The sequence below is a fragment of the Lepidochelys kempii genome, chromosome 6 (assembly GCF_965140285.1).
Source record: "Lepidochelys kempii isolate rLepKem1 chromosome 6, rLepKem1.hap1, whole genome shotgun sequence".
Classification (NCBI taxonomy): domain Eukaryota; kingdom Metazoa; phylum Chordata; order Testudines; family Cheloniidae; genus Lepidochelys; species Lepidochelys kempii.
In genome coordinates, this window is record NC_136385.1 from 106,420,987 (window position 1) to 106,447,454 (window position 26,468).

At 44.0% G+C, this 26,468-nt stretch overlaps 1 protein-coding gene across 10 annotated transcripts in view; it reads right to left on the bottom strand.

Annotated features, from left to right (window-relative positions):
• SYNE3 (spectrin repeat containing nuclear envelope family member 3) overlaps positions 1 to 25,331 on the bottom strand; it is a 96,356-nt gene extending 71,025 nt beyond the window's left edge. The window contains exons 1-2 of one of the 10 annotated variants that reach the window (XM_073349569.2): positions 25,191 to 25,275; positions 1,881 to 1,959 (exon numbers count right to left, since the gene is read on the bottom strand). Coding sequence is in view for 7 of the 10 variants with exons in the window: in XM_073349567.2 (XP_073205668.1) it covers positions 24,619 to 24,927 (309 nt within the window). In the remaining 3 variants the exon portion in view is untranslated. Of the gene's footprint in view, positions 1 to 1,880; positions 1,960 to 24,618; positions 25,075 to 25,190 lie in introns of those variants that run through there. The other 9 variants (XM_073349568.2, XM_073349571.2, XM_073349570.2 and 6 more) reach the window with 9 other exon arrangements.
• Between the last annotated feature and the right edge of the window lie 1,137 nt (positions 25,332 to 26,468).

Below are 26,468 nucleotides of genomic sequence, written 5' to 3' on the forward strand. Positions count from 1 at the left end.
CAGCTATTCTTCAGCTTAACTGACCCCTACCGTGAGTCACTGAACATCAGAACGATAACACAGTTTGTTGGATCTGTTCACCAATTCATAGTAAAGCTAATTCTTTCCAGCACACAGATCTGCTTTAGGCTTGGTCTACACTAGAAAATAAGGTCAGTTTAACTACATCGGCCAAGGGTGTGAAAAAGCCACACCCCTGAGCAGCATAGGGAAGCTGACCAAAGTCCCTGTGTAAACAGTATTAGGTCAAAATGGAAGAATTCTTCCATCAATCTAGCTACTGCATCTCAGGAAGGTGGATTATCTAACTGAATCCCTCTTGTTCTCATAGGTAGCGGCTACACTCAAGTGCTGCAGCTGTGCTGCTGTTGTGTTTTAAGTGTAGACAAGCCCTTAAACTCCAGTGGGAATAAATATAAATGTAATTAATAAGATTGGGACTTTTCAGCTTGGAAAAGAGACGACTAAGGTGGGATATGATAAAGGTCTGTAAAATCATGACTGGTGTGGAGAAAGTAGATAAGGAAGTGTTATTTACTCCTTCTCATAACGTAAGAACTAGGGGTGACCAAATGAAATTAATAGGCAGCAGGTTTAAAACAAACAAAAGCAAGTATTTCTTCACACAACGCACAGTCAATCTGTGGAACTCTTTGCCAGAGGATGTTGTGAAGGCCAAGACAATAACAGGGTTCAAAAAAGAACTAGATAAATTCATGGAGGATAGGCCTATCAATGGCTATTAGCTAGGATGGGCAGGGTTGGTGTTCCTAGCCTCAGTTTTGCCAGAAGCTGGAAATGGGCGACAGGGGATGGATCACTTGATGATTACCTGTTCTGTTCATTCCCCCCTGGGGCACCTAGCATTGGCCACCGTTGGAAGACAGGATACTTGGTTAGGTGGACCTTTGGTCTGACCCAGTATGGCTGTTCTTATATAATATCCCCTCACTTTATAAAATTGCTTTTACACTTCCATAATTTCCAGTTCTAAGAAGCCATTTGCAGAAGTATGGACCAATAATTTTCCTCTAAAAGGAAGCTGGACTTGTAAATAAATCAAAGCTAAGATCCAGGATTACTCCCTTTTTCACTTCAGGGGTGGCAGCCAGCAGAATTTTGACATTTTAAATCTTCAAAATTTCAAAGTTTTAATTTTGAGGGGGAAAAAGGAGATGCTTTTCCTTTTAATTGCAAAATCTCCCACTCCCCTTTATTCTGCCACCTCGCTCAAGTAGACATTATCCTGCTGTAATTCGGCCAGATTAGTAAAATGCAGGAGTAAGTAAGGGCACTTCTAATTTCTTTTTATGACCAGTGAAACACTGTACAATATCTGTCTTAAGTATTTATATGGCCCCCATCATCACAGGATCTGAGTCCCTCACAATCTTTAACGTAGGTATCCTCACAACATCCCTGTGAGGTAAGGCAGTGCTATCGTCTCCATTCCGCAGATGGGGAACTTGTTATAATATGTATAACAAATAGCCACTAGGGGGAGCAGGCAGATAGTCGGATAACAAAACGTGTGGCTGTTCCAGGTTGTGGTGGGTGCGTTGTTGGAACCTGCTGAAAGTGTGGAGCTATTGCAAAGTTATATACTAGTTGACTGAATAAACAGACAGTCAATACTCAAAGAAGCTGCAGTGCATATGGCTTACAACACAACAGAACTGAGGCACAGAAAGGCTAGGTGACTTGCCCAAATCACACAGGAAGTCTGTAGCAGAGCAGGGAGTTGAACCTAGGTCTCCCAAGTCCTGGACTAGTGCTCTCATCCCTGGACCATCATTCCTCTAATATGCTAATATGGAATCCTCAGACTAAGCGTATCTTCTCCTTCTGCAATTGCCAGTAAAAGGTAACTAGTAGCCTACCTGCAACCTTCAGATTATGAACTTGGAACCCCTTCTGGTGAAACTGTCCAGACTAGATTTCCAATTTCTGCTCAGCTCCCTAAAATAAGAGTTACACCATCAGTCAGCCAAGGGAAAAGCATTGCAAGCCAAGCACATTAGAATCATAGCCCCTGGGGCTAGGGTTTATGTAATTAATTAAATCCCACCTGTCTGCTAAAGACTGCACATCCCCACAGTTCACAGCTGGGTGCCATGCAAGGGTACTGATAATACTGACCAATAATGTTCTACGGTGTCTAGGTCTTGGCTGGGACTGGAACTGCAGCTGTGTGAACAATTTTTAGTGAATAACGTATCTGATAAATTTCACCCCTTTTGCTGGTCACGCCTTGCATGTGAATAATCTATGATTTTCTCACATATGTGTGCTATTCAAAATTATTTTGCCAAATAAATTCTGCAAATTATTCTTGCTCGGCAGATTGTTCTAACACCCAATTCTAATTCTAATTGGATCACCCAATACTCCAGCTGTGCTGATTAGTTTTAATTAGACCCAAAGGTCACATGGTAATCATGGTTACTGTCCTCTGACTGGATGAGAGTAACTCTTATTATTAATGTATTAGTATTTATTATTTGTACTGCAGTAACGCCTAGTATCCCAGGCCCCCATTGTGCTAGACACTGTACAAAGAGAATAACTTACACAGCACCCTACAATGAGCCTGGACGCTTTACGGAACAAATAAGATAAACCCCCTGCCCTGAGGAGCTTATAGTCTAAGTACCAGACCAGACTGAACAAGTGAAAGCAGCAAAATAAAGTGCCTGTAAGTATGGGGATAAGAAATGATGGACAAGGGGCAACAAGGCTTACATGGACACATATATTGGTGTGAACATGCCCCGACAACGCTAATATACATCTCACAACTCATCTTCCTCACTTGGAGCCAGAACCACTCATCCATAGCGGGGGCTAGACATTTCAGAATCTAGAAATATGCCTGAAGCCACCAAGTTCAGATCTTTATCAGATCCAAATGTTCTCAATGTTTGAGTGTTTGGAACTGGGACTCTTTGCTTCAGACCGATCTTATTAAAAGAACTGACTTTGATGCAAATATGCTAACTGCCTATCTCTGTCTGGTGATGGGGAGCACTCAGCACACAACTCTGAAATCAGTGGCCTTTGTAGGTAACCTTCAAGTATATATTAGAAATATGAACATTTACAACTACTGAACACCTGTTCAGAACTTATATGTCAGACCTGATCCTTAATAGGATATCAATGCCTTTTCCCTCTTTAAAAAACAAAAACTTGAAAAAAAAATTTAAGTCCTAATTTTTGCAAATCTTAAAAAAACCTTCATCTTCATGGAAATGAAACTGGCAAAGTTTGCCACTGTTTGGTTTTTAATTATTTTTAAGTTAAAATTAAAATGTAGGTCTGTGGGAATGACTGTCCTATGGAAGAGGGAGTCTGTAAACACAGCCCTATTCTAAACACTGCATTCAAAGCTTAAAATAATTATGTGATCTCTAGAGGATCAAAGCTCATGATCATAAATACATGAACCTGCTTCTATTTACACTACCCAGTGACGGTTTTTTAAGAATAGCATATAACTGCTCCAAGACCTAAAACATTGGAACCCTCTCAAGAGCACATACTCCAGGGTAACTAAAGTTGCATCTAGATAATTCAATAATTCAGACGTTATTCATAACAATATCTGTGTTGAGCTGATGCCAGGGCTTTCTGTTACAAAAATGGCATCGCTTTGTGTTCAAACAAACCCAGACTCTAGAGCAGAGGTGGGCAAACTACGGCCTGTGGGCCACATCTGGGGGCTGTTTGGGGCTGTTTGGGGAGGCACAGCCTTCCCTACCCGGCCCTCCATACAGTTTCGCAGCCCCGTGTGGCCCTCGGGCCAAAAAGTTTGCCCACCCCTGCTCTAAAGTAAAATAAGGTTTGCCTACATCCCAGGTGCAGTAAACGACTGAAGCTGGCAGCAACCTTATCCCCAAGCTCTTTCTTCAGAAACTGAATAGTCCACTGCAAACCGTAAATAGCATCTCAATTAATTCTGAATGGTTGAGAACATTTCTGGAATTGAGTAAAATAGGCTGCCTTCCTGTGACTCATTTTTGCCTGAACTCTAGCAGTTTCCATAGCTTAGTCACCCTCCTACCGTGCCTGTATGCCAGGCACTGTGGGTCAGTAACAGAGCAAGCATATGCTTTCAATCCCAAAGACTATTCCTATTAGCCACTGGAGTTTGCGGTTATGCTCAGTTCCACCAAGAGACTGAAACCCCAACCGAAAGTTCTGTTACTGTGTAGTCTGATACTTTTACAGTCAGGGAAGAAGTTCTATATGAGAAGCCGCACTATCTTATCCAGTAGAGCATTAACTAGGGTTGTAAACCTAACAAAGGATCCAATCCTGATCCCCCTGAAGTCACTGCTGGTTTGCCGTTGATTTCAGTGGCAGCAGGACTGAGTCTAAAGTTTTGTGTCAGCAGTCCCTTTCCGGTGAAAATGTTCTTGGAGCTATTTTAAACTGGAGCTGTGATCCCCGATAACTGCTGCTGCTGAGCAATGAAAGTAAAGCAAACATTTAACACTTCCTACTCCAGTGGAATTCAACTTTGCTAACCTTTTGCAAATGAAATAACTTATATGTTAATAACTATGGGCATGGCTACACTTGCAGATGTAGAGCGCTTTGAGTTAAACCCGCCTTCGTAGAGGGCGGTAGGGAAAGCGCTGCAATCTGTCCACACTGACAGCTACAAGCGCACTGGCGTGGCCACATTAGCAGCTCTTGCAATGGCCACAGAGAGCAGTGCATTGTGGTAGCTATCCCAGCATACAAGTGACTGCAACATGCTTTTCAAATGGGGTGGGGGTGGGGGTGGGGGTGGAGTGTGACAGGGAGTGTGTTGTGTGTATGTGGGGGGAGAGAGAGTGGGTTTTGAGGGGTGCTGAGAGCATGTCAGCATGCTGTCTTGTAAGTTCAGACAGCAGCAGACCCACCCTCCCCCTGCCTCCCTCTCTCACACACAGCATTGCACAGTAATGGTTGCTTTGTTTCGGAGCAGATAAGCAGCCAGCTGTCAGAAACGCAGCTTTCAAAGGGCACATCCGCATTCCTGCAGTGAGTTCAAAACAATGACAAGAGTGGCCACTTGATTTAAGGGGATTATGGGATGTTTCCGGAGGCTGATCAGAGCGCAGTAATGCAACACCTCGTCCACACTGGTGCCGCAGCACCCCAGTGGTGGCTCAGCAAATGTTATTCCACTCGCCAAGATGGAGTACCAGCAGCACTGTAGCCGCGGAGTCAGAGCGCTCTACGTGCCTTGCCAGTGTGGACGGGTAGTGAGCTAGTGCGCCCGGGGCTCCTGTATTGCGCTGTAACTCGCAAGTGTAGCCAAGCCCTGAATCTGGGATTTTCAGTGATGGCTCCTAAAGGAGTTAGATGCTCAAATCCCATTGAATTTCAATAAGTATGAGGGCCCACATCCTCATATTTTGGTGCGTCAACTCCCATTGAAATCAAAGCTGAAATCAATGGGAATTAGGAGTCTAAATACCTTTGAGGATCTGGGCCTTCATGCCTAATTTCCTTAGACTCCTTTGAAAATCCCGTGCTAAATATTATGGGGCAGATCCTCAGCAGTTAATTGTCAGACTCACTGAAGTCAATGAAGCGATAACAATTTACACCAGCTGAGGGTCCATCTATATATAGATACATCTAGATATACAAGCACATTTGTAAATTCAAAAAACGATTAGTGTTGCTGAGTGATGATTAAATGATTAAATCACATCATTCACAAATCTCAAGCACTTAAAATAAGGACATGGATAGTTAAGAATATTACAGATCTTATATATCCCACCTAAATAATTTTTTCTTTATTACAGTAATGTATATTCCACCACAACATGACAATCTGAACTCTGACCCAAAAGAAGTAATAGTCTTTTACCAGTAATCTCAAAGCACAAACAAACACTGTGTGTCATTAATGTGAACATAGGTAACTTGCTTTTTTTCAAAAGGGTTTTGTGTTGTATCAACTATTCCCCACCCCACCCCTGCCAACCCACAGAGTGTGACCCAATAGTTGTGCTCCGGCAACCCATCTAAGATATGCAAACCACAAACTGAGAAACACCGACCTAGAAAATAGGTAAGAAGGAAAATCTGAATATTGTGTCTGTGGGGCAGTACTACTGTTAAACTGAAGTGGAACAGAGCCTCTGACAGACACTTCCTGCACAGGGCTCACTAAATGCAAATGGTGAAGCTATAGTCAAATTATGTTCTATATTTGCAAGTGTTATTAAGTTTCCTTAATCCTTTAGCTTGCTCTATACACACAGGGCCATATCTTGCACAGTGGTCTGATAATACTGAACTAGTGGCACTATCCATAGGAGGTGTATTGTGTGTTAAATTGGAAAAAGCTAGTGAGTTACACTATTTCATTGACATTTTCCTTGTGAAATACACTAACAACGTTCCAGGAAATCTAATCTAGAAAGAAAGTTGTAAGGTTTGCCTGCATATCACCTACATGAAGGTCAGTAGAAGAGGTGTGTCAAAGCCAGAACTATTTATACATCTTTAGGAGATCTCAGATCAAACGGGATCTGGATCTGAACTTCTGGTTTTCATTTTGCAGAAACAAACCCATCCCTTAGTTCTGTCCATCTGGAATTATAAAGATCTTGTGACTTTAAGGTCAGACTGCATTGCAAACCTAAGGAAAATTATCCATGGCTTCCAGGAGTCCCGATTTGGCCAGGATTGTCCTAGGTTTTAAAACTCAATCCCCAGTAATTTCAGTCCCAGCTACTGTTCTAGGTCTGTAGTGTTGCTATGTCATGCCTTCCTGAATCACAGCCTCTCCTGGCTGTTCAGCAGCACAGCCTATTGACTCCTGCTGGCTGCTTCTCATCTGCAACTCTCAGCCCTGCTGCTGGAGGCTGGCACCAACTCATTAATATTTTTAATGACTCTCTTTTGTGTCTTATGTTAGTATCAAGTGGTAAATGTAGAAGGATCATGTGGATAACAAAAATATCCTACAAAAATCTCTGACTGAATCCTAGGGAAATTTTGTTCTGATTTCACCACCATTCCCCATTGGTTTCCAGTGCCCTAATCACAACCCAGCCTAAGGACTTTCCTTGTTAGGAGTTGTGACATCAGTGCAGCATGGTGAAATAAATTAGGACACCTGAGTAAGAAGAAAAAGAGATGGGTTCCTTTTTCATCATGATCGTGAGAGAACAGGATTTCCCTTTACTAAATGGGCATGGATGGGAGACAAGAAGCCACACTAGAGATCAATCTGACCAAAGAAAGGACAGCACACAGCATGATGCCACTGTTTAAAAGGTGAATAAGATTTAAATAGAGATAATCCCCAAGAAACTCTCTAGAGTTCAGGTCACCAACTAACTAGCTGGTTAACTCCTTTAGGGATTAATGTTTGAAATTATTATGTCTGACAGATGTTTGTAGAACAGGAATTACCATATAATACCCTGTACTAAAAACAGTAAGAAGCAAAAGTGCAGCAGGGGTACAAATTAGAGCTGAGATTTCAGAAATCACTGATATAATCTTGGACCCAGACGTAACTTTTGTTTGCCTGTCTTAAGTATTTTTCTGTTTCTTCTGCACTTTCCTGGCAGTCGATTTTTCTTCCCTGTACTTCTGAGAAGAATCTGATTGACATATTAGCCGACTGTGCCTCGGTTACAGCTCTACAATCCCAGGAACAGAGGGCAGAATTTAGCCAACTTCTTCAGTCAACACCAGCGGTATTGCTGTTTAGCCAGGGATTTCCCAAACGGGACCTGTGTTTCATGCATCACACTTTTCTGATGCTCAAACTCATTAGGCGTTGTCTATCTCCTGACTTTCTGGAACCTTTGGAAAATAAAATGCAATGTTTTCCCAACTCAGTTCTGATGTCTTGAGCCACTGTTACTGTTAGGTTTGCTAGCAAGTCAAACTGGCAGGATGGCGCCACTGCTACACTGGTTGTAGTTTACACTTCCACCATCGGAGCATGCTGAATCCAGTTTATCTGCTCCTAGGCACAGCCAGGTTGCACTCTCCCTCACACCAGTGTAAATGCAGAGTAACTCCACTGAAGCCAACGGAATCTTTGTGGATTTGGACTAGTGTAAATGAAAGCAGAACCTGACCCATGTCATCTTAATTTGTACTCTACTAGACATGATTTCTAGGATTAAGATGAATGTAAAGATGAAACAATGACTGGAAAGGTAGAGCAAACATGGGGATGGAGAAGAGGAAACGGTCAGGTCTGATTCTCCTCTCACATCAGTGTTACACCCATGTACGTTCATTGACTAAGGGAAGATACTCCTGGCTCACATCCATTTAAGTGAGTGGAGCATTAGGTCCAGGAAATATAAAAGCAAAGCAGGGAGAAAAGAAGAACACTGTAAAGACTCAAAATCCGAACAGAAGAAGTCAGCTGGAAGAGAAACTGTGTACTAACTTAGCCCCCAGAAGACCCCCTATGACAGAGTGCTGGGTAAGAACTGCTGACTTAGCCCTCTGTCACACCAGCTCCCATTAAGGGAAGTAAATTGGAGCTGGCTAGAGAAAACCTGTGCCTAATTGTGGCACCTTAGAGGCTAACCAATTTATTTGAGCATAAGCTTTCACGAAAACTTATGCTCAAATAAATTGGTTAGTCTCTAAGGTGCCACAAGTCCTCCTTTTGTTTTTGCAGATACAGACTAACAGGGCTGCTACTCTGAAACCTGTGCCTAATTGGTGAATGGGAGACAGCTGCCAGAGCAATTAGCCTGGCTTTATATAAAAGGCTGGGAGGAAGGAAGCCAGGAGGAAGCTATAGCTCTTCCTCATCCTGCCAGGGGCCAGTCACTAGCACCCACGCTGTGTATGGTGAAAAGGTGGTGGGAGCCCAACCCATAAATAAATGGCACCAGTGGTTACTGAACTCCAGGTTCCCCGAGTGACTTTGTCAGCACAGCAGGGGCAGGAACCAAGAGGCCCTGCAGAGCCCTGCTACACCCCCCCAGAGACTGATAGCTAAAGAAACAGATAAAGAGCTAAGCTAGAAGCTAAGGACCAAATTCTCCTTTCAGCTACAACTGTGCAACCCCAGTGTAGGCAACTGAGAGTATAGCTCGGGGCAGAATTTGGCCACAGCTTGAAAAAGCAAACTAGGGACAGGAAGGTGTGAACATCAAAGAGAAGCATCTTAGGAGTTTACTGCTTCTATGTTCCAAAAAGGAAAATGATCTATTTGGTATTCTGAAAGTGAATTAAGATCCCTCTTACTATCAAGATGATGATTACACACTCCCTACCATGACAGAAGCTCTCTTAGCACAGGGCTGTACGCAGACAGAAATGAATGAAACTTTCTTGCTGTGCTGAGGAGCAAGCCCATCTGTCTAAAAAGAAACCAGCTTCAGACCTTGGGACTACCAAGCTGCCTCAGGGGCAGAGTTCATAGGTGAGCCTCCTCACTGTCCTGTCCGCTCTCCCTTGCTGGGAGTAAATCCACAGTGGCTGTGGGATTTACTCCAGCCCTATAGCATCTGGGCTAAGAATGTACTCCCTAGGAAGGAAGCAAGCTGGGGCAGCTATGTAAGGCTGAAATACACATTTACTTAGATCATAAGTGCTTTGGGCATGGACTGTCTTTGTGGTGTTTGCACAGCACCTAGCACAATGTCTATGGCTAGGGCAATGAAGCACTATGGTGATAAAAATAAATAACAGTAACATTGTGCAGCTGGTTCTACAGGGGAGATACTCCCTTACAATAAGAAGCAGCCTCTGTTGATGACTATCCTAGACTCAAGGAGCTCAGCAGCCACTAAGGCAAAGCCCAGCACCGATAAATTACCATTTATGAGCACAGTTCATCTCAGTCCCAAAGCTGATCGTAAACGGATATTGAGATTTCATAATAATGCTTCACTTTCTGTATGTGCCCCCAAGGCCTGACTTCTCAGTTAATAAAGTTCCCATCCCTTTGGTTTGAAGGAAGCTGTTTTCAGGCTTTGGTTAAATGAAGGTTTGAGCAGGATTTTTTTTTCTTTGCTAGCATTTTCAAACCCATCAGTGTTTCAGCTGGGTGAAAAGCAGCACTGTAAATGGTAACTTTTGAATCTAGACAGTTCTGTGTTCAAACATGAATTCAAGTATTCCTATAAATAAAACTGGTTAGATGTTTTCAAATAAGCCCAAAGTCCACATGCTGCAAAGGAAACACAGGTCATTAAACACTGAAGCCAATGGAGTTACTTAAAGGATTATTTTGGCTCACTGTTTAATCTACCATACTTAAATGATGCCCTGGGCAGACTGGCTTAGTTGCAAGGTAATAATCTGCAACTCTGAACTGCTGCATGGGTTTGATTCCCAGTCTATGGGCTCCCAGGGGGGACAAGAGATCTCATGTTACTTGACCTCCAGTACTCAGGGGACAAGGTTGATGTGTTCCTAAAACAGTTTAGTCTAGTTCTCCTGGGCCACAAAGTGGCTGTGACACATCAGGGCCACAAGAATTGTAGGGTACAAAGCAGGATAAAATTTCTTCAGAGCTCTGTCAAAGACCTAGAAACCCCCTGTTGGGGAGAGAATACTTCTGACTCTGTAGAAATGGTTGTTTCGCAGGACAAAAATATGGCTTAAGTGACCATTCAGCAATATCTAAAGGTGCAGGGCTACTAGACACCACAGTGATGAGTATGGTGTAAACGCTGATCAACGGATTGATGTCAAAGGACTTTCTTCTAAAGGGCTGAAGGAATCCACTATCAGTATTACTGGGTGGGGGAAGGGCGTCACTCAAGCACTGACAAGTGACAAGTCAAGTACCCAACAACAGCAGCCAGCTTTAAAGTCAACCCATCCCTGTTTAAAACAGTGGGATCTGCTGATATTTAGTAATTTACATATTTATATTTAATCATTCAGCTATTAATTACTACTATTACTACTGCAGTAAGGTTCCCAGTCAGGCATCAGGGCGCCATTATACCAGGCTCTGTACAGAAAAAGAACAGAGACAGTCCCTGGCCCAGAGAGCTCACAAAATCTAGGATTCTCACAGTACACAGCAGGTGAATAAACAGACAGTTAGGATAGGAAGACCAGGCAACACTGAAGGGAAGGGTGTTTGTGTCTTTTAGTGACCGTGACATCTCATTTGTCCCAAGTGGCCACCAACATAACCAAGGCCCAGTGGAAAGGAAGATTTTAAGGGGGGATTTCAAAGAGATGATGGTGGCTTTGCAAATTGGGATGAGAAGTATCTTCCATAAGCATAAGGGGTGGCATGGGAGAAAGTGCCAAGGTACTCCTAAGAAAAGCAGACAAGGGGGCTGCCTGGCATAAGGAATTTCAGAGCTCTGCCTTGAGCAGATAATTAACCTCTGTTAAGAGGTGGTCTTATTACCATTACCCTCATTCTCTTTTCCCTCATGTGTTTTATCTCACTAACTATGAACTTGTTGATTCTAGTCTTAAATTAGATTATATGCTTCCCGCGGCAGGGACCACATCTTTGTATGCTTTGCACTTTGCCTATCATCACAATGGGGCTCCCACCCTGCCTGACTAGAACCTTTTGACGCTAGCATAATAAATAATAATTTTCAAGTATCAGACTGATCTTGGGCACTTTGCCTTCAATCTTCAAGGCTTTTAGAGAAGCAAGTTTCCCATGTTTTGCTAGCCAGATTCACAAGCCATTGTTGCAACCTGGAAAGATAGGAAAAGGAGTTAATTCTGCACTGAAAGTGTCTTTAAAAAATGTCTCTCTTGCGGACAAAGTGGGTGTTCTAAAGCAGAATGGGATTTAAAGCGTTGATGCTAAATCCACATCTATTTCTTTCATTCTGGAGCATGTAAGGCTGAGGATCCTCTCTACACAACAGCGCCCTACATCACCTGTATGTGAAGCACTTTTTATGCCCTCAGCACAAAAATTAATAGAGCTCTCTTGACCTCTACTCTGAAAGTATGGGGTGAAATCCTGGCACCACTGAAAACAACAGGAGTTTGGCCACTGACTTCCATAGGGCCAGGATATCACCCATGATTTCTACAGGCTTACAAGTCAACAATTATAGTTCTCCTTGAGTTCTTTCCTTCTGAGCAGGAGATTGAAACTAAGAATGAAGCCTCTGATACATTTACTGAGTCAGCCTGATGTGCTACATATTTTACCTACAAACCAAATGCCAAACCCCTTGTATTTACTACCTGAACTATAGAAGATTCTTGCTGATTTACATAAGAAACATCATCTACATTTGTCAAGCACTGCTGTCTACCAGAAATGTAGCCACTACCACAGAGACTGAAGTGCAGCCATGCAATGAGAATGGTTGCATTAAGGAAAGTCAGTCACTACAATTACAGAAAGAAAAGGAGGACTTGTGGCACCTTCAAGACTAACAAATTTATTTGAGCATAAGCCTTCGTGAGCTACAGCTCACTTCATCGGAAGCATTCAGTGGAAAAAAAGTCCTCCTTTTCTTTTTGCGGAATCAGACAATCATGGCTGCTACTCTGAAACCTACAATTACAGAGAATTTATTGCTCAGGGAAGTCACTGATCTGACAGCTCCAGAGGTTGGTTTCTTCTGTTCATCCACAGAATATGTATGGCATGGGCAAATTTCCTCACACTGCCCTGCCATTAAATTGTCTTGAAAGGACAACAGGATAAGTCACTCTCCAAACATATTCTGCCCTTTGCCTCTCTGCTGAGACTGTCAATAGGATTTTGGTTACAGTGTATATAGGAGTCCATTGGGAACTGGACTGAGACCAACTCATTTCACATAAGTCCCCACACAGTCATCAGATGGAAACGGCTTTCAGTCACTGCTGACCCAGTCTGGATTCAAGCCAATCACCCAGAGGTGAAAGGCTCTATACCCCATTATTAGCAATCTGCCAAGCCATCCAGTCCCCAATGGATGCCTAATGTAGATATCTTAGCTGCAGACATCCAAAGGTTCAGTGCATGTGTTGGCATTATAAAATGCTGATTAGTTCTGTAAAATTGTTTTTTAGTCTAAAACACAATACCCTCTTTTCTCCTAAAATTGCTTCATTATTATAACAGTAAAAAAACCTGGTGTCTGATTCCTTAAATCACATAACAAACAGAGGCTACATTACAATTTAAAAATTACCCTAGCTCTTTAGTCACAATTTAATCTTCTTCTTGCTGCTGTTATTCCAGCCCATGTGCTAGCTTATTTACTTTCTTACAGGCTTCTCTACCGTGCTTATCATCATATTATCTCAGTGTCCCACATTCACAAATGGATCGTGCCTCACAACACCCTTGTCCATTAGGAAAGGATGAGCACCTTCATTTTAGAGAGAGGCACAAAGGAAATTCAGGCCACGGTTTCCAACAGTGACCTGTGATTTAGGGTGCCAAACTCAAAACACATCAGGTATTAGTCTGTGGCAGAGCTTGAAATATGAATCCAGCTCTCCTTGACCCCAGGCCAGTGCCTTAACACATGGCCATCCTTCCTCCCTTAACAATCGCCCACCTATAAATTGTTTCAAGGTTGCTTCACTTCACAATAGAAGTTGACAATATACTCCTTATAAACAAGGTGGGTGAGGATATGGGACCAATAATATTACATCCCCCACCTTGTCTCTCTCATATCCTTGGACCAACACAGTTACAACACTGCAAACAATATACTGCTTGCTCAGGAAAAACTCCCAAAACTTCAATGGGAATTTTACTTAAACAAACAAGTGTAGAATCAGGTCAATATTTATTAGATAAATAAAAGGATTTTCAAGAAGGCTCTTGTTCTCTCAGAGTTAATGTTGTCCTGAGTCTTCTGCCATTTAGAACCATGAAGCATGACATTCAAGGAAACCACAAGACACCATTGCACCAAAGTAATAAATGGGAGGGAATGTGTTTAGTAGTAGGACACAGGACTGGGAGCTTGGACTCTGGACCAGCAGTTCTATTCCTGACTCTGTCACTCAATCACTGTGGCACTTAGGTAAGTCACTTGGTCCCCATGTGCCTTTGTTTCCTCAACTGTAATAGAGATATAATTATATTTACCTACCTCCCAAGGATGTTGAAACATTCATGGGCCTGATTCTTCTCCCATAAAGCCTTGTTTCCCGTCTCCCTTCCTTTCCACTTTTCCCAGTATGTTATCTGTGCAATTTGGATGAGGCCTAGGGTTAGGGCCTGACACCTGATCCAAAGCCCAGTGAAGTCAAAAGAAAGAGTGCTGTGGAGTTCAATGCATTTTGTATTAAGCCCCTGGTCTCCTATTGGCTGTAAAGTAGGATGGACACCAATGGTGATATATAAATAAAACATCAAAACCACAAGGAATTAAGTAGTCTAATAACAAACAGCCTAAAGAGCACCAGATGGGGCTGTGCCTTGTTGAGAAATCATGGCTTTTTTTTCTTGCAGTGCCATTAAGATGTAGGCCCAAATTTATTTCAACACAGAAAGCCCAGGCCATCGAAGATTGTTTATTAACTGAAGGCACACGCACACACACACACACATCACATCACATCACAGCATGACCCTCCCTTACAACCAGTCCCAGCTTCTATGTTTACATTATGCAGACTGGGCTGGATAAGAGGCTCCTGTCATTAAGTGAGGCAGGGCTCCTTAATTCAGCAGAAGTTAAAAGTTCTGCAGCTGTCATCCCAATGAATCATTTCATTGTAATAAAGGCTGTTATCCTGGGAGTAACTCAGTTTAATCTGACGTTGTGACAAGAGTCTTGGTTGTCAGTGAATAGTGCAGGCACAAAACATAAATAGCAATGGCTCGCCCCACCTTACTAAATCCATAAGTCAACCACAGCCGAGCACAATGATTAACAAATCTGGTGTATTTATTGTTTGCACTGGCTTTGTACAGCTGAAAGCTAACATCTTGCAGCGTTCTCAACTCATTTGATGCTCTATTTAAAACCTCAGCTCCTGTGGATGAGCGATTATGTGAGAATCTTCTCTTTCATTTTAAAAGAAAAAGTACATTTCTAACCCACTTGGTTACAGAGAAGAGCTTGTACCCCAAAGGGAAACCCCTGAAAGCAAATAAAAAGAACTTTTTTTTTAATATCACGGCTTTTAATTTCATTATTTCAATAATTTCATTATTGGCTTTTGAACATCTGGGGTTAATAATGCTACATCTTGTTGGACCATATCTAGAATCTCTAATCTCCAGATGAAACATGTCAATATCAGACATGGGCCTGAGCCACAAAATTTAGCTGCAGACCCAAGCTTTCCCAAAGTTCAAGGGTGTCTGGCTCTTGGATTTGGGCCTATTGTTAGTCAATATTGGGCTGAGTCTTAAAGGGGCCCCAACCGAGCCCCCATGTTGCTTCACCTATTTTATGTCTTTTATTGGACCAACTTCTGTTGATGAGAGAGGGCATGTCTACACTACAAAATTAAGTCGACTGAACTTACGTTGGCATATAGCAGCCGCAGTAATTACATTGCTTGTATGTGTCTACACTTTGCTCCTTGTGTCAGCAGTGTGCATCCTCATCAGAAGCACTTGTGCCGATTTACTGTCAGTGTGGAGCATTGCGGCATGGCTTCTGAAAGACAGTAACAGTCGATGTAAACAACACAGTGTCTACACTGATACTGTGTCAACCTAACTACATTGATATTGATTCTATGTCTCTCGTGGAGGTGGCATTATTAAGTCTGTGTAGCGGGGCAGTTCCATCGGTGGGAGCAAAATTTTAGTGTAGACACTTACATCATTGGGTCATTGACCTAACTCTGTAGTGTAGACCAGGCCTGAGACAAGCTTTCGAGCTTACATAGATCTCTTCTCCAGGTCTGGGAAACTTAATGAGAATGTCACAGCTAAATGTAACAGATTGTTTAGCATAAGTAGTTCAAGGGACCAGAAGTTGGTCCAATAAAAGATATTACCTTACCCATGCTGTCTCTCTAATATCTTGGGACCAACATGGCTACAATAACACTACGTACAACTATTTTATACAGGCAATTTAATGGAATCCACAATTAATTGAGGGCAGAACTATTTAGATGTTACAGGAGCTGATCTGTATTCACAAAAGGAAGCTGGTCATGAACATCTACTTGATATTAAGTCAAATAGAAACACAACTATATCAGGCTCGAGAAAGCTGAGATGTAATTGGACCTCAGAAAGATTTATTTTAGCATTAATGTCCGCCTATCAAGTATGCCATCATAATAAGGTAAGGCCTGGTTTACATTTAAAATTTTGCAGGCATAGCTATGTCAGTTAGAAGTATGAAAAAAAACCAAACCCCAAACACATCCCAACTGGCCTAGGTTATACCAGCAAAAGCCCGAGTGTAGACACAGTTATACCAGAAAAAAAGTCCAAAAAGCTTATTTTATTTGGAGAACCAATATAAACTGCATCTCCACGAGAAAGGTTTGCCAGTATAGCTATATTGGCAAACCTTTTTAGTGTACCCAAGGCCTAAGAATTAAAAAGCCAATGATTTGTCACTGCTAATGTTGATCCAGTATTGGATCTGCCAACCAACCATTTCAAGATGCTTTTGAGCACTGTCATTCAGAGCCTACAGTCTGAATGCACAGACCCAATTTTTACCACAGAGATATCCAACATCTAGTGAGTATTCGCTGTGGAAATGTTTCTCTTCATTTACCCACCTGCAATATGAACAAGACTTTCAGACTCACTCGAATACTGGAAAGTGCAGAAATATTTGTTGCTCAGAATGTCTATCCCCCTTTCACAAAATATAGTTTTATTTTTAAATCTCCTGGCTCTGATTTCGGGCTACACTTGGCACAGGACCCAAGACTGGTGGAGGGAAAAGGTGAAGCACTGCATGCCACCTTCACACCCTGGCTGCCAAGGTCCTGCTTGGCCCTGGCACACATTACAGTCAATTACTCTATAATCATGGGTGGCCCTGGTACATTCCAATGGTCTCCAATTACCACCTCTGCACAGACCACCATATGTGGCTTTTAAGCAACTAGTTGCAAACATGTAGCGCTGCCCTTTTCCTGTATGTTTCTGCATGCACACTTTGCTGTGCACATTGAGATAATTGAGGTCATAATTATTTAGTGAATTCAGTGCTTATGAAAGTGCTGGACTGGAAAGACTTGGAAAATGGAGTCTTCCAGGTACAGTATGGGCACTACCCAAGCAAGCTACTCCCCAAAGTGTCTCAGTGCTGGAGGAACTACTTCTAGATATAAGAGGGTAACTCAATATCTGTGGCCAAATACATTTTGGTCTCTATGCCTGGGCTGCCAATGCAGATGCTAATAAGGACAGTGATTTTTGTAATCTGTCTAATGGGAACTGGATGAGACCATGGTATTTCTTTCACATAAACCACCAACCAGCCATCAGAGGCTAACAGCTTTTGAATACCATTACTATTCCCAACCTGCTGCTGGTCTGCATCACAACAGTAACTGTTCTAAATATTTTTGCAACAAACCACAGTTTGCTCCTTCTCCCAGTTAAAGGGAACATTGTCAAAGCTGACAGCCCCATAGTTTTTTATTACTAATTTTTTGTACTAATTATTTTATTAATTTTTTAAAACATATTTACAGGCATCTATCCAGTGCTCCCCTCCCATAAATTAAAATTTACAACATACACATAAACAAAGAACAGCCCATAAATATATCGAACACAACAGCCTTAACAAAGAGAAAAACTGTCTCACTAAAGACCCCAACAGAGCTCAGGGCCTCATTGTGCTGTACAGTCAAGCACTTGACAGGACACAGAAGACAAGAGTCTTGCCCAGAGGAGCTAACACTGTAAAAGACCTATGTGATGTACCAGGCAATGGTTTGGACATAAGGGTCAAAGACGTTGGACGTAAGGGTCAAAGACGTTGTCAGTGAGATCAGGTCACAAAGGTCATGCAAAGGAAGGCTGTTCAAAAGGAGTAGCCTTTCAGGAAGGATCTAAAGGAGAGGGAGAGAACTCAGCATGTGGGTTGTGGGAGACTGCTCCAAGAGGAGAGCAGCAGGAGCACAGACCTGGAAGGAAGAGGTGGAGGAGGAGAAGATGGGAGCAGAGGAGCACAGAGCCTGACCCTGTAAGGTACCAAATGCTGACTAACAGGAGCTGAGAGCACTCAGCACTTCTCAGGATTGGGTCCATGAAGAATGTGGGAGCACAGGATTAGAGGAGAGCAATGATCTAAAGAGGAGAGTATCGTTACGTATTTTCACAGAAGGACTATCAGCTTTCACAGAGTTTGCTTCATTGTAAATCGTTCGTAAGCAATAATGTTCATGTGACTCACTCAGAGTTAGGCTTTCTGTAGAGATCAAGTTGCTATGGGTAAGTGGTTACATTTTCCCTTGAGACCCAGTTGGCTCACAGCCTTGGCAACAAGAGACTCTGCATTTGTGCACAGCCACTACCCACAGTTTTGAGACCCTTTCAAAAAACACTGAAAAACAACTAATACCGTTTATTATTTCTTTTTTACATTCCTTAACCAACAAAGAATCACTATGTACAAAGATTTTCGAACAGCTTGCAACAGACAAGGAGCGAGAAGTAATGTCCCAAGAAGTAACAGCAAATGGCTCTAACTGGAAAGTGGTGCTATTTGTATTATTTTTTCATTATTTATTTAGCACCATATGGGGGACTTGATGATTTACAGGCACATGAGAAGACAGCCCCGCCTTAAAGAAAATCCTGCAACCCTTACTCATTTGAGTAACCCTTACATATGTGAATAATTTCAACAGACTTCAATGGAATTACTCATGTGACTAAGGGCTACTTGCATGAGTAAAATTTTGCTGAAAGAAGACCTAATGCAGACAGAAATCATAAACAGAAAACAGGCATTTGGGAACAGGGGAGTCAACAGAAAACAAGGGGATAGGGGAAACTGATTCAATGCTGCAGCTTTGTGTTTTCCCCCTTTACAGCACGGATGTGTAGAGTCTTGGAAGTGAGAGCACGGATTCTCAATTGAATGCTGGAGAAAACAGGGAGCTAGGGAAGAATCTTAAGGAAGACGTTGGGGGATATATGCTCAGAGCTGCAAGAGCAGAAGACAGGTTTTGACAGGTTTCAGAGTAGCAGCCATGTTAGTTTGTATTCGCAAAAAGAAAAGGAGGACTTGTGGGACCTTAGAGACTAACTAATTTATTTGAGCATAGGCTTTCGTGACTTCTATCTGTGCCAAGCAAAGTATTGTGTAAGATCATAGTCCACCATATATCAAAGGCAGTTGATAGCGTTCTCAGAAAAGAGCAAGCTGGTTTTCAGAAAGAGTGTGGATGCACAGACCAGATCTTCACTCTACAAAACAGAACAGAACAGTGCTTAGACTGGCAACGGCAACTCTACATAAATTTCATAGACTTTGAGAAGGCGTTTGATAGCATTCACAGGACCAGCCTATGGCGCATTCTGCGGGCATATGGAATTCCTTTCCATATAATCAATGTAATCAAAAGCTTCTATTTCAACTTTACATGAAGTGTTGATCACAGTGAGCTCAGTTTTGAAGTAAAAACAGGAGTACGTCAGGGGTGTGTCATATCTCCAATCTTCTTCAACATTGCCATCGACTGGGTAATGTAGCGTACAACAGAAGACATGCCAAGAGGCATTAAATGGACACTCTTCTCATCCCTTGAAGACCGGGACTTTGCAGATGATGTTGCTCTCCTATCACATACCCAACACCATATACAAGAAAAAACAACTCGACTCAACGCATTCGGACAGCAAATTGGACTGAAAATCAATCGCAATAAGACAGATATCATGACCTTTAATATTGCCTCATCATCACCAGTACGGATAGAGGATTATGTTCTCACCAATGTAGAAATATTCACATACTTGGGCAGCACCATCAGCCAGGCTGTTGGAACAAGCCAGGATATCCGGAACAAAATCAATAAAGCCAGGAACACCTTCAGGAACTTAAATACAGTCTGAAAATCATCAAAATAAAACACCAAAACTAAACTCAAGATTTATCACTGCTGCGTACTTTCAACGCTACTTTATAGTGCAGAATGCTAGGGAATGAGAAAGTATGACATGTCCAAGCTATCTTCATTCCATACAACTTGCCTCAGAAAAATCCTCCGTATCTTTTGGCCCAGAACAATCTCAAACCAAGATCTATTGACACAGTGGAGGATCTGAGCACCATCATTGCCAGGAGGGGCTGGAGATGGATCGGTCATGTGCTTTGGATGGAAACTGATTCCACCACCAGAGTAGCAATAAGATGGACACCTGAAGGCAAGCGAAAACAAGGCCGCCCGAAAACAATATGGCGAAGAGCTGTGGAAGTCGAGCTGAAAAACCTGGGGTACAGCTGGGGAACCACTGAAAGACTTGCCAGAAACAGACAGGAGTGGAGGAGCTTCGTCACTGCCCTAAACACCAGAGGAGTAATACGAACATGATGATGATGATCAAACTGTGGGTCAGGACCCCAAAGTGGGTCGTGACACCGTTTTAATGGGGTCGCCAGGGCTGGTGATAGACTTGCTGGGGCCAGGGGCTGAAGCCAAAGCCCAAGCCTCACCGCCCGGGGAAGAAGCTGAAGCCTGAACCCCACTGCCCGTGGACAAAGCCAAAGCTTCAGCACTGGGCAGCAGAGCTCAGGTTACAGGCTCCCTGCCTGGAGCTGAAGCCCTTAGGCTTTGGCTATGGCCCCTCCGGCCAGGGTGGTAGGGTTCAAGTTTTAGTTCCCCACCACACACACACACACACCTGGGGGGCGAGGGGGAGAGCTCAGGCTTCAGTTCCCCCTCCTAGGGTCATGTAGTAATTTTTGTTGTCAGAAGCGGTCGCAGTGCAATGAAGTTTGAGAACCCCTGCGCTAGAGCCTGTTGAACAGACTGGAGGTAGGATAGGTAAGTAGGGAGAATATAAAGGAGATGGCTATAAGGATGTTGGCAGTGAGGATGGGGGCCAAAGGGAAGTTGCTAGCAATGGTAAGCAACTGTATTTAACGAGAGTTTGGACATCAGGAGAGAAGAGTGGAAGATGGCACACAAGACTGTGAACCTGCGCCACAAGGTGGACAGTGCAGTTGCCAAATGGGACAGAGATAAGAGGGGGAGGATCAGGAGGGAGCACAGCCGGAAAGATGAGAGGTTCCATTTCTGACACATTGATTTTGTGGACTGTTGTTCCATAGCTTTGTACAACTACAACCCCCCAAAACAACGTCTGTTGTTGGAGTACAATAGATAGCAAAGGAGAGCATGGTGATATAGGGTGGGCCTTATGGAGCTGACGCCAAACAACAGGGAACACATTTTAATTGTCTCTGTGGTTCCTTTGCCCCAGTCACTCAACCAACTGACAATTTCAAACGAGTTTCCCTTCCCTGCCCCTTTGGTGGAAGCAACTCCCCTTCTGGAACAATGATTATTTATTCTTCATTTTTACTGGCCCCTGCAACCGTCAGTCGAACAGCGTGGGCAGGATTCCCTGAACAGAGTATGCCAGCAACACATCTACAACACTGGAGTACTGTGTGCCAAGTTGTAATTACACAGCCTTGCTATGTGGCCTTAGATGAGCCATGGTGGCCAAGTAATTACACACAGGGAAATGTGCCTTTTACATTAACCCTTGAGGGCTACGAGTCAAGGCTTGTTCACAATGTAATCAGCTAATAAAGAGGAAATTACACATTGATGTCAGAGATTTAGACTCTTGATTCCAAGTTGTAAAGGACCAAACTGCAGATGTTAACACTGTCTGCCTTCCCCTCTTCCCCCAGCCCCCGGCCACATCTTTCATTTTAAATGAGATTTCATTCTATCAGAGCACAAAATGGGACACTATCATTAAACCTCACCAAAGTGTCCAGGGCAAACTCCCATTTTCATTCCATTGTTACTTTACGTTTATTTACACAGTGTCCTTAATATAAAAGCAATAGCAAAAGGTGATCGCTGATTTTAAGCGCTTAAAGAGTTCTCCCAGGATTATAACTTTATACAACTGTGGAGGCAGGGGGCAGTTTGACCAGGCACCTACAAAAGTGCCACGGAGTCTTTGATGTCTATGTAGTTATTTATATTGCACTCACCGTCATGACTGTCTGAACACTGAGTAATAATACCTACCTCCTACGTAGCACTCTTCATTGGTAGGTCTCACAGTGCTTTACAAAGGTCACAATCATTATCCCCATTTTACAGATGAGGCACAGAGACATGAGGTGACTTGCCCAAGGTCTCCAAGCAAACCAGTGACAGAGCTGAGACTAGAACCTAGGTCTCCCAGCTCTATCCACTAGGCCACACCACCTCCCATAGTGTTAACATCCACAATGTCTACCAGACAGGACTTCGTTTTTACATTTTCATCCAACAGAGCCAGACATAGAAAACTGCCTAGTGAAGAAGAATTAAGGGTGATGGAATCTGGGCTTGCAGTTCTATCACAAACACAGAGCCTGATCCTGCACAGAGAGCCACACAAACCCTTCCCGTGGTGCAGAATACTCAGTGCTCCACTTCAAGGACACCATTTGCTATGGGGTGAGAAAGCAGCCCCCACCACTTCGTTTTCTACTCCCCCCACATTTTTCATAGGTCTGTATTAGTGGTGGGCAACCTGCGGCCCACAAGCGGCCCATCAGGGTTTACACAACCATCAGCAGGCACGGCCGCCCATAGGTCCCATTGGCCATGAACAGCGAACCGCGCCCACTGGGAGCTCCGGGCGGCCATGCCTGCAGATGGTTAATGTAAACACTGTCTCGCAGCCCGCCAGTGGATTACCCTGATGGGCCGCAGATTGCCCACCACTGGTCTATATGCACCACTTCTTCTCCCCCCACCCCGAACTTTGCAGACTAGATAATCAGATATAAGGTTCTATATACTATACAACTTTGACCCCCACCGAATTTTTCTGAAATGACATTGCTGCTCTACTTGGTCACAAGGGGCCTGTATATGTGGAACTGTTTGCAGGATCGGGCCCCTGAACAGTTTCAGGTCTCTGCAGTTTATGCAATACCAATTAAAGATGTTTTCATTTTGTGCTCATGTTGCAACTCCAAACAGATTGGAATTTTTAAAGGGAACTCCCAGCTAGCCTAGTATAGTTCTCAGTTTCACTGTACTGACCCCTTTCAGAGTAGCAGCGGTGTTAGTCTGTATTTGCAAAAAGAAAAGGAGGACTTGTGGCACCTTAGAGACTAACCAATTTATTTGAGCATAAGCTTTCGTGAGCTACAGCTCCCTTCATCGGATACATAAAGTAGAAAATACAGTGAGGAGATTTATATACACACAGATCATGAAAAAATAGGTGTTTATCATACACATTGTAAGGAGAGTGATCACTTAAGATGAGCTATTACCAGCAGGAGATTGGGGTGGGGGGGAATACTGACCCTACCCCATGTTTGGGGAGGAGGGGGGAGCGGATGTTCAAATGAATACTACCACTAAGGACTGTACCACAGTAGCTCTCACACCACCCGCAGGGCTGCTTGGGTTAACTATAAATACATTATACTACACTATGTCCATGTCCAATACCAGAATGCCATTGCACTACTCCTCTCCCTCCCCTCCTTCCTGCTGACTGACAGGGACCTGCTGAACGCAACAGAGTCTGGGTGCGAGATAAAAGACTGAATGGAGCCTCAGGAATAATATTAGCACCCCCAGGATTCAAGCGCAGGGCAAATCCCACCAGTTAAGTGGTCCTCAACCTTTCCAGATTACTGTACCCCTTTCAGGAGTCTGATTTGTGTTGTGTACCCCCAAGTTGCAACTCACTTAAAAACTACTTGCTTACAAAATCAGACATAAAATTACAAAAAGTGTCACAGTACTCTGAAAAATGGCTTACTGTCTTATTTTTACCATATAATTATCAAATAATTCAACTGGAAAATAAATATTGAACTTACATTGCAGTGTAAAGCGCACAGAGCAGTACAAACAAGTCACCCTCTGAATGAAATTTTAGTTTGTAGCGACTTCGCTAGTGATTTTTATGTAGCCTGTTGTAAAACTAGGCAACTCTCTAGCTGAGTCGATGTACCCCCTGGAAGACCTCTGAGTACCCCTGGCTGAGAACCACTGCACCAGCTGGTTCCAGGGAAACGCCAGGGGCAGGAAAGAGTTAAGCTCTGCTGCCACCCAACTTGGTGGCTTCTCCTCTCACGTCGAGCGCGACTCACTCATTTCCCCAAGCCCTGCAGTGATGCTGGAACAATTTGTATTGGGGGGAGGGGGGGGCGGAAGGCGGAAACCATGTATTTGGGTTGTTATTACTACTTCAAGCCAGGGGATGCAGCACTCCCCCTCCCTCCCAGCACTCATAAAGCGCGGCTCCCTACGCTGCCCAGAAAAAGTTTCTCCAGCAGAAGGGGCGGGGGGGGGGACGACACAACGTGCCAATCTCTCCTCTCCACTTGTCAGCACGCGGATCCTGCCTGCCGTGGCCTGGCCACAGGGCTGGGACCTGGAGGGCTCGCGGCCCCAAGGCGTTCAGCAGCAGCAGCGGCGAATGCGAAAGTGACATGCAGAAGAGCAGAGCTCTGCCCAACTCCAGGGTACCCCGCCGTGCTTGCGTTCCCCCTTCCCCACAGCCCGAAAGGGGTCACTTACCCAGCAGGGGCATGGGTGGCGGGGGGCTGCTTGGGACGAGCCTCTGCAGGAGGAATCCGGGAGCAGCCGGCTGCTGCAGTGGCGCCTGCAGGGTTTGAAGGGCGTTTGCGGAGGCCCCTCCTTCACGGGCTCCCTCCCCGCCTCTGTCCTGTCCCCGACCGGCCTGACACCGCCCGTCCCCGCCACATGCAAGCCAGGGAGGCGAGAGCAATGGCGAGCGGTGCCCTGCCCAGCAGCGCCGATGCCCGGGCTGGGTGGCGGCAGCCGCCGGCTGCTACTCTGGATCTTCTCCAGCTGTGTTGCAAACATTCCTTCCGGCCCGCGGGTCCCCCGCCCACTCCAGGGGACGCCGCGGCAGCCAGCAGCTCAGCCCAGCAGCCAGCACCCCCTCCCCGTGCCACGCTTGTAACCCGGGGGGCACGGAGCCGCGCAGACAGCGGCAGCCCGTTATGTAACCTCGTCGGGGGGCTTATGCAACGGGCAAGCTCTGTGCGGTGCACAGGCGTTCAGCGCTAGCCTCCGGAGCGGCTGGCACAGAGCGAGGGAGCAGCTTTCAACTGTGTCACACTCACATCAGAAAGCCAGCTCCCGCTTTCAGCATTGCCTTGGCACTTTCGGCTGACGAACAGCAAAATCCGTTTGTCGGGTAAGCATGGCTTCTCTGCCTCGTCCCTGCCCATCTCCTCCTCCTCAATCCCGCAGCGTGTGTGTGATCACACACCCCCCCCCCCCAGCTCCTTTCCAACGCAACAGATTGCTATGTCATACACACGCAGGGTTAGGACTTCATCCTGGGAACAAGCAGAAGGAGAAGCTGAGTTAAGAGGGAGAAAGATTTTATTCCAGCTAGAGTCTCCTCTGCAATGGGCAGGGCATTACAGGGTGAAGTAAATGAGGTTTGTGGTAACCTACTTCCAAACATCATAAGGCCCTACACACAGCAGGTAGGTTGTCTGACTCTGAAGGGCCTTGCCTTTCAAACTCAGTTATTTTAATCCAGCGTTGTGCACATCCAAGAGCTGTGTATTACTTTAAAAGCAGCATAAGTGTTGGAACCATGCACTTAACAGAGCAGGCTGTTTTCTCTTTATACCTTTTTCATACACCGCTTTTGAGAAAGACATGGTGACCTTACAAAGCAATTACAGGCGCATCGAGGACTACACACACTACTGTCACAAGGGTAATCAATTCCATCTCAAAAATAAGAACAGCACCTTCTATTTTAATATCCATGATTATTGTTTGTTACAGTAGCACCTCCTTGCTCAAACCAAGAATTGGACTTGATTGTGCTAGGTGCTGTACAAACACAGTAGCAGATGGTCCCTGCCCCACAGAGTTTATAACCTAAATAGACAAGACAGCCAAAAGGAGATAGCATCCTCATTATGCTAATGGAAAATTGAGGCAGAGTTAAATCTCCAGTCTTACAAAGAGTTATATGCTAAACTTAACCAGTATGGTCAACATCAAAAATTCAAAAAGCATTACTCTTGTCTCCATAAAGTCACAAGTCTGGCTTAATATATGTTTCAATTCCCTTCTGATTTTTTAACCTTGACACTCTGCATTTTTGTGTTTTTCTCTGCAACCATGAGGACTAGAAACTTACTTTATAAAAAGGCAAGAGTCTCATATAATCACATGACTTCAGGAACAGGGGCTTTATGGAAGTCACCAAATATTATGAGACTAGTGATAAAATCATGAAAGTTGGCAATGCTGCTTTATACTTGGGACTAGCCCCATTGAGACTACACAAGCAATCTGCAGCAGACCTGGAAATTGGACTCAGGCTCTCAGCCCCAGACCAGTTCCTTAACCACAAGGCTATCTTTCCTCTTGAA